Consider the following 14,336-nt stretch of genomic DNA (forward strand, 5'->3'; position numbering starts at 1 on the left):
CCACTCAATTTTAGTTTGCTGATTCCTAAAATGTTGATGTTTACTCTTGCCATCTCCTGTTTGACCACTTCCAACCTGCCTTGATTCACGGACCTAACATTCTAGGTTCCTATGCAATATTGCTCTTTACAGCATTGGACTTAAATTCCATCACTAGTCACATGCACAATTGGGTGTTGTTTTTGCTTTGGCTCTGTGTCTTCATTCTTTCTGGAGTTATGTCTCCACTGATCTCTAGTAGCAGACAAACCTGGGTAGTTCATCTTTCAGTGTGCTATCTTTCTGCCTTTTCATGCTGTTCATGGGGTTCTCAAGGCAAGAATACCGAAATGGTTTGCCATTCCCTTCTCCAGTGGACCTCGTTTTGTCAGAACTTTCCACCATGACCCATCCATCTTGGGTGGCCCTAGATGGCATGGCTCATAGTTTCATTGAGTTTGTCAAGGCTGTGATCAAATTGGTTAGTTTTCTGTGATTGTGGTTTTCAGTCTACCTGCCCTCTGCTGGAGAAGGATAAGAGGCTAATTAAAGCTTCCTGATGGGACAGACTGACTGAGGGGGAAACTGGGTCTTGTTCTGATGGGTAGGACCACGCTCAGTAAATCTTTAATCAAATTTTCTGTTGATGGGCAGGGCTGTGTTCCGTCCCTGTTATTTGACCTGAGGCCAAACTATGGTGGAGGTAATGAAGATAATGGTGACCTCCTTCAAAAGGTGCCATGCAAGCACTGCTACACTCAGTGAACCCAACCTTGCAGCAGGCCACCACCAATCCATGCCTCTGCAGGAGACTCCTAGACACTCACGGGGTCACTGGTCCTTTCTTCTGAGTCCTGGTGCATACAAGGTTTTGTCTGTACCCTCCTAGAGTCTGTTTCCCAATCCTGTGTAAGTTCTGGCGGCTCTATGGTAGGGTTGATGGCGACATCCTCCAAGAGGGCTTATGCCATACCTGGGTCTACTGCACCCAGAGCCCCTGCCCCTGAAGAACACAGTTTAGGCTCAGTCTCTGTGGGGTCTCTTGGTCCTGATGCACTAGGTTTGTTTGAGTCATCTAAGCATCTCTATTGGGTATAGGGTTTGATTCTCAATGTGATTTCACCCCTCCTACCATCTTGCTGGAGCTTCTCCTTTGCCATTGGATGTGGGGTATCTTTTTTTTGGGATCCAACATTCTCCTGTTGATGGCTGTTCAGCAGTGAGTTATAATTTTGGAGTTCTCATAGGAGAAGATGAGCGCACTTCCTTCTACTCTGCATTCTTGGAGTCAGTTTATAGTATATATTAAATTCCATAACATGAATGAAGAAATTAGATACAAGAACTGCTTGCTCTTACTGGACTTATAATATTTTAAGGTAACAAATTATGAAAATGTAATTGATAGCACAGAACTGAATATAAGAAATAAACCATATATATAGTAAATAGAATAAGTGTAGAAAGGACAGCAACACTTGTGAACAGGGGTGGCTTGGCAGATTTGGTCAAGACAGAGACTGGACTTTAAAGAATTACAGGATTCAGTAAAGCAGAGGGAGAAGAGTATATAAAAAATAATGTTTAACACTAATCTATAGCATATAATTTTTGGCAGCACAGTCCTATACTACTTATATTTAGTGAGTAAAAGTTTTTGCCCCTATTTAAAACAAAAACAAACATACATGTACTTATTCTCCAGCTGTGAAACATTTTGGAGTACAGGTTTCGGTTAAACAAGAATCAGTTGTAGACCAAAGTGTTCATTCTTTCATAAACTTCAAGGGCACATTGGATTCCTGAGGGCAACTATTTGTATCCTAAATTTATAATGTTAAAGCTTGCCCACAAATGTTAACATATTTCGTCCTCATCAATCTGATAAACTGACTGATACTTTCATGTTCATGTTACTGATACAGGATTCAATACCTAGGAATTGCATGGGCCATTGACTGGAACCAGGCCCTCTAACTTTATTTTCTGTTTTTCATGATGTTTTGCTGGTGTCTTATTGGCCTCTCCCAGGGCTAGCCAGTTTTTAGAGACAGCAAAAAGCTCTGGGCCTAGAGCATATCTTTCATAAGCAAATCAACCAAACCTGAGTCTATAGGTCCAACTAGCTTCTTATTTAACCCTCACACACCAAACCAGTATTTCTTCTATCTTAAATCATCCCAGGATCAGGTACCAGGCCACTAGAGACCAATCTCTAGCCCAAAGCCTGTAGGAAACTAGTCAATCCTTAATTGCTTACTCTGTTCTACCTTGCATTTCCCACAGAAACTCTAATAAAGGCTCTGGCTCAGGTTTTCCTATCATGCCTGTCTTCTGTCACTTGACCGAGACCCATTCCTTCACCTGTGGCCCTTTATGGCATTGACAACCTCCTTCCAAGAACCTGTGAGTATAATCAACTTCTTTCCAAGTGTAATTCTTGTTTCCTCCTATGACCACACTGACTTTACCATACCATTATCCAGCATGTACATTCCTAGAACAAACAGCTATATGGTTTATGACATATTTTTCCTGGTAACCCTTTGGAAGACAACTTGCTTAATTAAAAGCTTTTTTTGAGTAAGACATTCCAAGTTACAAAGTTTTTCTATTCATCACATGTAATCCTCTGCTCGATCCAAAGAAAGATTCATACGATGACTATTAGACAGAAGTTCTCTGTATCCAGCCACAAAAGCAGATACTGTTCGTAAGATATTCTACCCCTGGAAGCATGTATTAAAGTAATTAAACAAGGAAGCTATTAGACTGAAGTAGCTCATGCTTTGACAGTCTATCTGAGCAAATCCAAACCTAAGCTATAGTGAAAGAAAGTGAAAGTGTTAGTTGCTCAGTTGTATCCAATTCTTTTCGACCCCATGGACTATAGCCCACCAGGCTCCTCTGTCCATGGGATTCTCCAGGCAAAAATACTGGAGAGGGTTACCATTTCCTTCTCCAGGAATCTTCCAAACCCAGGGATCAAACCCAGGTCTCCCGCATTGTAGGCAGGTTCTTTATAATCCGAGCCACCAGGGAAGCCAAAGCTGTAGTAATTTCATATAAATGCACCAAGAAAATAAAATCAAAACCTAAGACCAACCAATCGCAAACAGCCAACCAGCCTCTCCCAAATAAGGTATTCACTTAAGTTATAGCCAATCAAATGATTCCCTTGCTTTGCTTCTATGTCTGCTATACATAGCTGCTGTTGGCAGAGTAAGCCTAAAAATTTTTCATTTGATGTTGTCTGATTCAAACTGAAATTAGTGATAGGGATAGAGTAGAATAATTTAGCATTAAGGGACTTTGGGAAACCACTGTAAGCTAAAGACAATGCAAGAAAAGAATCCAGTAACCTACTCAATGCAAGACCAGGTGCACACTCAAGTCACAAGTCTTGATAGTTAAAATACGAGACAATAGATATGGGGTCTGAATCTTGTTATATGAGGTCAAGGAGTTAATTGTCCTTGAAGAGGAGCTCTTCTACATGTATCCAAGACGGGAATATAGGTGAAAGTGGAAAGAAACTAGGTAAAAGGAAACACTACACCAAAATCTGAGATGAATTACTATTTTTTAGTATATGTTCTCACCTTACTGTTAATATACATATGATTTAAATAGGGCCATGGCAATCTCAGCTAAACCATATAGGGTCAAAGGTAGAACTACAATGTAAGCCTTGACATCTACCTAAGAATGATGAAGAAGGTAGTCTTCTTACCTCCTTACTTTTCTTTTGGTTATGAAAATGTAACCCTCTTTTCTCTTGGGGCTATGCTCCCTTGCTGCCCATCTGTATCTCTCACAAGCTTCCTATGCTAATAAACTCACTCTCTGTCTGTTATTTTGCTTCACTCAGAATTCTTTCTGGGAAGAGACAAAAGTACTGAAGCTTCACTAATTCCTGATACCAGGTGAGTGGCTGCAGTTAAAAGACAGTGCTTTCAAGTCACCTCCTAAGCTAGGGATCACGGGGATCAATCCGAGGTGTGGCGAGGTTCAAGTCGCATCCAAGAAGAAGTGCGGCTTCATTATTTCAAATAAATTCTTAGAAATTTTATTATGCCTCAGTGTATTTTTTTAATACATGTATATGTTGAGTTTTGTTTTACTGAGGTTTTTGCTATATTATATAATACTGAATTGTTTTATATATTGGTATTTTAAGTCATATGAAAATATGAAAAATTAAAATAAACAATATGAAATGGAGGAGTTAAAATATTTTGAATTTACTTCCTTTTTTTGTAAAAGCAAACTGCTGACAGAATTGACCAACTTAACAGAAGACCTAATGATAAGTTTAATTATGTCATCAACTTCTGTAATTACTAGATATATTTACACATTTCAAACTGGAGAGTAAGTTATATATGTGCTTGTCTTAAATAGAGGTAGGACTTTAACCCACTGGAAAACACTTGGTATATAGCTAAAGTTGCCAGAAATCTGTACAGGTAGCTTAGTCCCATACATCACCTAAGACTATTTCTCCACTGATAGATCTCTTGGGCAGTCTCATTTAAAATGAATCTTTGCCTGTTCAGGGGAAAATGGATACATGTATGCGTATGGCTGAGTCCCTTCACTGTTCATCTGAAACAATCACAGTATTGTTAATCAACTATATCCCAAAAGAAAATAAAATGTTTAAAACAAAATAAAATGAATCTTTGTTAGAAGTGATGCAAAATGCTTTGAATAGTCCTTTATTGATGCTTGAGGGTTTTCTAAAAATCCATTCCTATCTTCACAGGGTGAATTTTTGTTTCTATAGCAAGCTAAATAAATTAGACCAAAAGCTGGATTCCTTTTGGGTATAGAAAATCAAAACAAGGAAATTAATTCCTAAAGTGACCGGCAGTCACTGTGGAATCAGAATGCTTTTTTTTCCCCCTCAGAGAACAAAATAAGGCAATCAAATAGCCTTTCTAGGCAAGAATATTCAGATAATCAGACTGTGTTGGTAAACTGACTTAAACATCCAAAATTCTAACTTGAATCTCTCAAGTTTACACCTTCTTCCCTCTAAAATCTAGAATTCAAAGGGAATATAAATATATATTAAAAAAAAACTTCAAAAAATTGAAAATAAAAGCAGATAGTCTTTCTCAGCATATTACTCAGCACAGAACTGTTGGAAAAATAATACTATTCTTAAAAACCAGTGATAACTGTTTTTTTTAACAGTGATAATAAAAGTGATAACTTTCTCAAAGGGCATAGATCAAGAAAATTTTAACAAAGGAAAAGAGCAATAAACTTCACACTAAAATTCTTAACCTCTTTATCTATAGACAGGAAAGGGAGGGGAAAAAAATCACAGATTTTTTCCAGTGATTTCTAGATTCCTTAATGCCTTAATAATAAACAGTGCCAGGCCTGATCAATTTAAAAGAAAAATCAGTTAAAAAAAAATATATATGTATATATATCAGTGAAAACAAACAACATATAAATATGCTGATAGGAGGGCTTCCCTGGTAGCACAGATGGTAAAGAATCCACCTGCAATGTGGGAGACCTGGGTTCAATCCCTGGGCTGGGAGAGCCCCTGGAGAAGGGAATGGCAACTCACTCCAGTATTCTTACCTGGAGAATCTGCATGGACAAACGAGCCTGGCTAGTTACAGTCCATGGTGTAGCAAACAGTTGGACATGACTAAGCATCTAAGCACACAGGGACTAGGGAAGGAAGCATTCTAATAAAAGAAGAGATAGCTAAATATATATAGGCTTTTGCCTTTACCTGTGCTTCCTAAGGATTAAGTACTTCTTTATATGCATGTAGAACCAGTTTCCTCTCTTCCCTTTTCTCTGTCTGCTTTTTTAAAAACCACATGTACTCTAATATTAAAATTCAGTTCAGGTCAGTCACTCAGTCGTGTCCGACTCTTTGCGACCCCATGAATTGCAGCATGCTAGGACTCCCTGTCCATCACCAACTTCCACAGTTCACTCAAACTCACATCCATCGAGTCAGTGATGCCATCCAGCCACCTCATCCTCTGTCGTCCCCTTCTCCTCCTGCCCCCAATCCCTCCCAGCATCAGTCTTTTCCAGTGAGTCAACTCTTCGCATGAGATGGCCAAAGTACTGGAGTTTCAGCTTTAGCATCACTCCTTCTAAAGAAATCCCAGGACAGATCTCCTTTAGAATGGACTGGTTGGATGTCCTTGCAGTCCAAGGGACTCTCAAGAGTCTTCTCCAACACAGCAGTCCAAAAGCATCAATTCTTCAGCGCTCAGCTTTCTTCACAGTCCAACTCTCACATCCATACGTGACTACTGGAAAAACCATAGCCTTGACTAGACAAACCTTTGTTGGCAAAGTAATGTCTCTGCTTTTGAATATGCTATCTAGGTTGGTCATAACTTTTCTTCCAAGGAGTAAGCGTCTTTTAATTTCATGGCTGCAATCACCATCTGCAGTGAGTTTGGAGCCCCCAAAAATAAAGTCTGACACTGTTTCCACTGTTTCCCCACCTATTCACCATGAAGTGAGGGACCGGATGCCATGATCTTTGTTTTCTGAATGTTGAGCTTTAAGCCAACTTTTTCACTCTCCTCTTTCACTTTCATCAAGAGGCTTTTTAGTTCCTCTTCACTTTCTGCGATAAGGGTGGTGTCATCTGCACATCTGAGGTTATTGATACTTCTCCTGGCAATCTTGATTTCAGCTTGTGCTTCTTCGAGCCCAGCGTTTCTCATGATGTACTCTGCATATAAGTTAAATAAGCAGGGTGACAATATACAGCCTTGATGTACTCCTTTTCTTATTTGGAACCAATCTGTTGTTCCATGTCCAGTTCTAAGTATTGCTTCCTGACCTGCACATAGGTTTCTCAAGAGGCAGGTCAGGTGGTCTGGTATTCCCATCTCTTTCAGAATTTTCTACAGTTTGTTGTGATCCACACTGCAGATGTTGGCAATTTGATCTCTGGTTCCTCTGCCTTTTCTAAAACTAGCCTGAACATCTGGAAGTTCACCATTCACGTATTGCTGAAGCCTGGCTTGGAGAATTTTGAGCATTACTTTACTAGCGTGTGAGATGAGTGCAATTGTGTGGTAGTTTGAGCGTTCTTTGGCATTGCCTTTCTTTGGAATTGGATGAAAACTGACCTTTTGCAGTCCTGTGGCCACTGCTGAATTTTCCAAATTTGCTGGTACATTCAGTGCAGCACTTTGACAGCATCATCTTTCAGGATTTGAAATAGCTCAACTAGAATCCATCACCTCCACTACCTTTGTTCATAGTGATGCTTTCTAAGGCCCACTTGACTTCACATTCCAGGATGTCTGGCTCTAGGTGAGTGATCATACCATCGTGATTATCTGGGTCATGAAGATCTTTTTTGTGCAGTTCTTCTGTGTATTCTTGTCACCTATTAATATCTTCTGCTTCTGTTAGGTCCATACCATTTCTGTCCTTTATTAAGCCTGTCTTTGCATGAAATGTCCCCTTGGTATCTCTAATTTTCTTGAAGAGATCTCTAGTCTTTCCCATTCTGTTGTTTTCCTCTATTTTTCGCATTGATTGCTAAGGAAGGCTTTCTTATCTCTTCTTGCTATTCTTTGGAACTCTGCCTTCAGATGCTTATATCTTTCCTTTTCTCCTTTGCTTTTTGCTTCTCTTTTCACAGCTATTTGTAAGGCCTCCTCAGACAGCCACTTTGCTTTTTTGCATTTCTTTTCCATGGGGATGCTCTTGATCCCTGTCTCCTGTACAATGTCATGAACCTCCGTCCATAGTTCATCAGGCACTCTATCTATCAGATCTAGACCCTTAAATCTATTTCTCACTTCCACTGTATAATCATAAGGGATTTGATTTAGGTCATACCTGAATGGTCTAGTGGTTTTCCCTACTTTCTTCAATTTCAGTCTGAATTTGGCAATAAGGAGTTCATGATCTAAGCCACAGTCAGCTCCCAGTTTGTTTTTGCTGACTGTATAGAGCTTCTCCATCTTTGGCTGCAAAGAATATAATCAATCTGATTTCAGTGTTGACCATCTGGTGATGTCCATGTGTAGAGTCTTCTCTTGTGTTGTTTAAAGAGGGTGTTTGCTATGACCAGTTTGTTCTCTTGGCAAAACTCTATTAGTCTTTGCCCTGCTTCATTCTGTATTCCAAGGCGAAATTTGCCTGTTACTCCAGGTGTTTCTTACTTTCTACTTTTGCATTCCAGTCTCCTATAATGAAAAGGACATCTTTTTTGGGTGTTAGTTCTAAAAGGTCTTCTAGGTATTCATAGAACCATTCAACTTCAGCTTCTTCAGCGTTACTAGTTGGGGCATAGACTTGGATTACTGTGATATTGAATGGTTTGCCTTGGAAACGATCAGAGATCATTTTGTCGTTTTTGAGATTGCATCCAAGTACTGCATTTTGGACTCTTTTAATTTTTTAATTAGTAACTTTTAAATTTGTCTGTCTCCATTTGTAATAGATCCCAGCTATCATCTATATAGGAAATTAATATGTGGTAAAAAGATATTTTTAATTTATTTCTTCAAAATGTAGTTATAATAAATACATAAAGGGGAAATACAAAAAGGATTACAAAAGTTCATTTTCAAAGATATACAATCCAAAGACCAAATGACTTAAAATTAGCTAGCATTACATTGGTAGATGATTGATTAATAAAAAAAATGAAATAGTCCATCATTATCCGATATTTTTCCAAAAGTAAAATATAATCTAAAGGCAGATTTAAATGAAACAAAGAAACAACAAAATCATGATGAATCCATAATTCTTAACTTGAGTCCCTGTATAACTTGTTACCAAGGGTATAGTAGTATATGACTAGAACTAATTATTCCTCAAGATTAAATTTAATTTAAATGAGAAAGGGAGCAAAGGAGGGGGAAAAAGGTCTCTAACTTCATTTTAAGCATGATAAAAAATAGAAACGGTGAGAATGAAAAGAAGTCTTCACTTTTAATATGACATATGCCTGATTTGTTCCAAATATTCTAGCTCTTACCTTGCATAATCCAAATAAACTAAAGTGGTTAAATGTACATAGGCATCTCATTTTGCAACCTGTAGTGGCTTAATTTTTAAATCATAAGTATCTAATATTCTCTACCAAAGGAAAGTTTGTTAAACGGCCCTTCTTACTCTAATGTGATATTTTCCTGTGAAGCACTTAAATATTCACTTTGAGTCAATATTCTGACATAAACTTAGAAAATTAGTGCCCTAAATTCTGCTGTGAGGCATGTAGTTAATAACATAAATCTGTTTTGCAGGAGAAAAGTGAAGGCTCTGCATTTAAATGATAACTAGTTTCGGAGAATAAAACAAGAGGCAAAATGCATCATGTGCCGATACATTTCTATTTCACTTTGGGCAAACATAAAACTTTGTTATTAGCACTACAAAGATATTTAATAAAAAAACTAAGAACTCATTGCATATCTGGAAGACAACTACTAAGACTAAGTTTTACAAATAAATTTATTACTTTGGATGCATCCATCCTATTAATAAGACCAAAATGTTACAGCAAGGATAATTTCTATTAACTGGGAATGATGCTCCCCATAAAAAGTCACATATTCACAAAGGTTATTGTTTAGTTGCTAAGTCATGTTGAATTCTTTGCGACCCAATGGACTGTAGCCCACCAAAGTTATTAAAGAGGGTGCATCTTCTGAAAGTCTGCAACCCTTAAATGGTACACAAAGTTAAGATTTTCACTTAACCAATAAATAAAATGCCCCCCAAATCAACCATTAAAAAGCATTTCTACAATAAAGAAATGCTTTTTATAGATGATTTTGGGGGCGGATTCATGTTGATGTGTGGCAAAACAAAGTAAAATAAAAAAAAATAATAATAAAATAAAAATAAAACACCTATGTTAAAAAAAATTTCTACAATAAAGCTACATAAAATATTTACCTTGATTATTCTATGTTCAACATACATGAATTACTTGCTACTTTCTATAGGACTTCACAAATACAGAAAAGAAAGAAAGTGAAAGTGAAGTTGCTCAGTCGTGTCTGACTCTGCGACCCCATGGACTGTAGCCTACCAGGCTCCTCTATCCATGGGATTTTCCAGGCAATAGTCCTAGAGTGGATTGCCATTTCCTTCTCCAGGGGATCTTCCCAACCCAGGGATTGAACCCAAGTCTCCCACATTGTAGACACTTTACCATCAGAGCCACCAGGGAAATACAGAAAGCATGTGAATATAATCTCAAAATCATATTTAATTTCATTTTAATATGGTAGAGATAATAAAACATATTATCCTGGTTTCATGATGAGGAAATTGACTTAAAGGAGGGAGCTGACCTATCTGAGTTTTCAAAGCAATCAGAAGAAACATTATCACAAGTACCTAGGGGATCCTATTGGTCCATACGGAGATTTTAACCAAATACATTTAAGTAGAATATAATCTCTGTGAGAGCAGGGACTTTGTTTTGTTCATTATTATATTCCTAGCACCAGGGGAATACCATACCCTGATCACAGTAGTTTCTTAATATTTACCAACTAGAGAAATGAGTAACAGAGGTTGGAAATCTCATTAAACTCTGAATGTTTCCACTGATGGGAAACTACTGTTTCTCATAACAGGATTCTAAACCTCACACATTATTGAGAGATATACAAAAGTTGAGCTCTCTTCTTTCAAATAACTGTGGCACTGATTTCCAATTATTAGAAAAATATCTTAGAATACTAAATTAGTAGCATTTAGAGGGAAGTTTCATGCTGATAAGTTGGGAATTTTCCTCTACACCTCACTTTTAATATCACAAATTATTGATTACCAGGAGTATGGTTTGGATGTATTCTTTCTGTAAGACTGTTTAAAAGAACTGCATGGTTTTAAATAGGATCTGACACAATCATCAATGTGCAATAAGCCAGACAGTCTAATAAACTTACCCTGTTATTTCAAGCAAGCTTTAGAAAAAGTTTCATTAATTTTTTTTATTAGGGAAAAAAGCAAAATAATATTTGAACCTAATTAAATAAAAATACTTACCATTCATCTTGCAAAATTCAAGGAAAAAACTATCCCTGGATATTACATATTATATTCTACAGAATAATAAACTAAAATTGCTGTCAGCATAGTAATAAAAAAAACCTTTTGATATACCACATAGAATATTAATGTCATGTTGGGAACATAAATCTTTCAGTTCTAAAATATATGGGACCAATGACCTAGGGTACTTTTGTAATCAATATGTAGGTGTTTTGTAATAGGTAAAAATAATTAGATGCATGGTAAATATTATGCATACTTCTCATTAACTCAGTATTCTTGAAGTAGAAGAACAGAAAAAATATGATCAATAAATAGTATGAAATACTTTTCATATGAATATACTATCAAAATACATTGAAAAAATATTTCTGTGTTAATTATATTACATTTTTCTATGAAAGTTTACAATTCATGAATCCAATAAGCAAAACATTTTACACTTCTTAAGTATTTAAAATTAAAAGGACGAGGAATTAAGTGATACACATACTTACAGAAATATGGCTCCCAAAGTTTTAAAGATTACATTCAAAGTCAGGATCATCTCTTACATATACTTAAAAAGTCTAACATGTACTGCTTGTGGTGTTTAGTCACTAAATCATGTCCATCTCTTGAGACCCCATGGACTGTAGTCCGCCAAGCTCCTCTGTCCATGGGATTTCCCAGGCAAGAATACTGGAAGGGTTGCCACTAACTTCTCCATAACATATACTAAAAATAGTTAATATTTTAGATCAATGATTTAAGTAAAATGCAAGTTTATAAGTTAATATAAAATCAGTGAACACACACATCTGAGAAATTAGATATACAGTAAAATAGAATGTGGAAAACAATAAAAAAAATCTTAAGAGGAGTAAGATGAAAAATTGTATCAGTTCAGTTCAGTCGCTCAGTCGTGTACAACTCTTTGCGACCCCATGAAGCACGCCAGACCTCCCTGTCCATCACCAACTCCCGGAGTTCACTCAAACTCACGTCCATCAAGTGTGATGCCATCCAGCCATCTCATCCTCTGTCGTCCCCTTCTCCTCCTGCCCCCAATCCCTCCCAGCATCAGAGTCTTTTCCAATGAGTCAACTCTTCTCATGAGGTGGCCAAAGTACTGAAGTTTCAGCTTTAGCATCATTCCTTCCAAAGAAATCCCAGGGCTGATCTCCTTCAGAATGGACTGGTTGGATCTCCTTGCAGTCCGAGGGACTCTCAAGAGTCTTCTCCAACACCACAGTTCAAAAGCATCAATTCTTTGGCGTTCAGCCTTCTTCACAGTTCAACTCTCACATCCATACATGACTACTGGAAAAACCATAGCCTTGACTAGACGGACCTTAGTTGGCAAAGTAATGTCTCTGCTTTTGAATATACTATCCAGGTTGGTCATAACTTTTCTTCCAAGGAGTAAGCGTCTTTTAATTTCATGGCTGCCGTCACCATCTGCAGTGATTTTGGAGCCCCAAAAATAAAGTCTGACACTGTTTCCACTGTTTCCCCATCTGTTTCCTTGAAGTGATGGGACCGGATGCCATGATCTTTGTTTTCTGAATGTTGAGCTTCAAGCCAACTTTTTCACTCTCCTCTTTCACTTTATTTTTTTTATTTTTATTTTTTTCAACCTTTCAAATCCACTTTTATTTTTCTTTTTCCTCCTCACATACAGAACTTTTCCACACACTGAATTTCTTGTAGCTATAGTCACTTGATGTTGGTCAGGTACCATTTTATCCCTTAAAACTTTGCTGGCATCAAAATATGACAGTTAACCAGTGTTAAATCTATAAAATATTTACATAGCACAGCACATTAAGCTTTAGACACTTGGCAATTAAACCACATAAAAAACTGGACAAGACCCCCAACCTACATGTTCAGAATCAGGTGTCACAGTCCCTATCTGGTGACTGTACATGGTTCAAAAGGCAGCAGAAGCAACAGGCAGTTACTCCGAAGGACATGGACCACTATTGTCTGGAAGCACATTATGTTATCCCAGTGTCATGTACCACTCCACCTTTCTCCAAGGCGGTCTCATAATTCTGGAATGGCAGGTCCCGCTGATACAAAATGAAGACAGACGACACAATGTTTACTCTGTAGAGACATCCTAACTCCTACTATGCATGCATGGTGATCCTGAATGCAGCTCGTCCTAAAAACTTGTCACGGTCATTCTGGGTTTTTAGGTTGGGTGATCCATCGATCTTGCACTCAACCATTACTTCTTTTACGTCACCATCACTACCAAAGCTGACCTGGACGGCAACTAGTGGCTGCAGGTAGCTCCCATGCAGTTTTTTCCCATAATATGGAAAATGTTTTAAATCTATCGTTCCATTGGAAGGATAAGTTGATAGAAATGCTGTGCTTTCACTCTTTGCAATACAGTCTATCCTTGGTTCTCCTTGAGGCTTTAATCCAATTATTCTGTTCATTTTCACAAGAATACAAGGCTTTCCTCCTTGGTAGCCAAACGTGGGATCATCCACACCACTGCATGCTTCAAGTAAAGAAAGAGGAAACTGACACGCTGTGTATTCTGGACCCTTCTGCTCAAAAAAGGTTCCACTGGTACAATCTGTGAGATTCTTCTGTTCTTTTAAGCCATATGGCTTTAGAAATTTCTTAAGGTCATCAATGTACCCTTGATAGGACTCTGGATCAGACAGGTTGAATGAAAAATCCAATGCCGACACTGGTTTTGAAAAAACCATAAGTCCTGGACTAGGAATCTGGTCACCATATTTTGGAACCTCATCATTCAGAGTCTGAAGCATGGCCCACATTGTGAATGAAAAGAGTGCCGCCAAGAACCCATAAAAGACTAGGTAAGAGCAAGATCAAACCCCAGCTCTTGGCTGTGCGCCCCAGGAATTCTCCGGTTGTCCGGTTGTAGATGAAGAGCTTCCACTCGGCCAGGCTTTGGTTGAAGGACTTCGTGTCTGTCTCCGTCATGGTGTGTGTGCCAATGGCGAGAGGAGCGGCGGCTGCAGGGGTGGAAGCGGCGAGGAGCGCGGAGGCGGCGGGGGAAAGCGGGAGGCAGAGGCAACCTTCTCGCTGCGGTGAGCGCTCCTCCTCTTTCACTTTCATCAAGAGGCTTTTTAGTTCCTCTTCACTTTCTGCCATAAAGGTGGTGTCATCTGCATATCTGAGGTTATTGGTATTTCTCCTGGCAATCGTGATTCCAGCTTGTGTTTCTTCCAGTCCAGCATTTCTCATGATGTAATCTGTATATGAGTTAAATAAGCAGGGTGACAATATACAGCCTTGACGTACTCCTTTTCCTATTTGGAACCAGTCTGTTGTTCCATGTCCATTTC

General features: G+C 38.2%; 2 protein-coding genes across 2 annotated transcripts in view; both read right to left on the reverse strand.

The window, feature by feature from the left end:
• LOC120853068 (ephrin type-A receptor 6-like) overlaps positions 1 to 14,336 on the reverse strand; it is a 194,446-nt gene that overhangs the window by 7,830 nt on the left and 172,280 nt on the right. The gene's annotated exons all lie outside the window — the stretch shown is intronic.
• Positions 12,633 to 13,971, reverse strand: LOC120853069 (sodium/potassium-transporting ATPase subunit beta-3-like). The gene is given in 2 exon segments (XM_040226695.1): positions 12,633 to 13,848; positions 13,850 to 13,971. Coding segments are annotated over 2 exon segments (837 nt in total). The 3' UTR covers positions 12,633 to 13,133.

This window comes from Oryx dammah, unplaced genomic scaffold (genome assembly GCF_014754425.2).
Source record: "Oryx dammah isolate SB20612 unplaced genomic scaffold, SCBI_Odam_1.1 HiC_scaffold_2, whole genome shotgun sequence".
NCBI lineage: Eukaryota > Metazoa > Chordata > Mammalia > Artiodactyla > Bovidae > Oryx > Oryx dammah.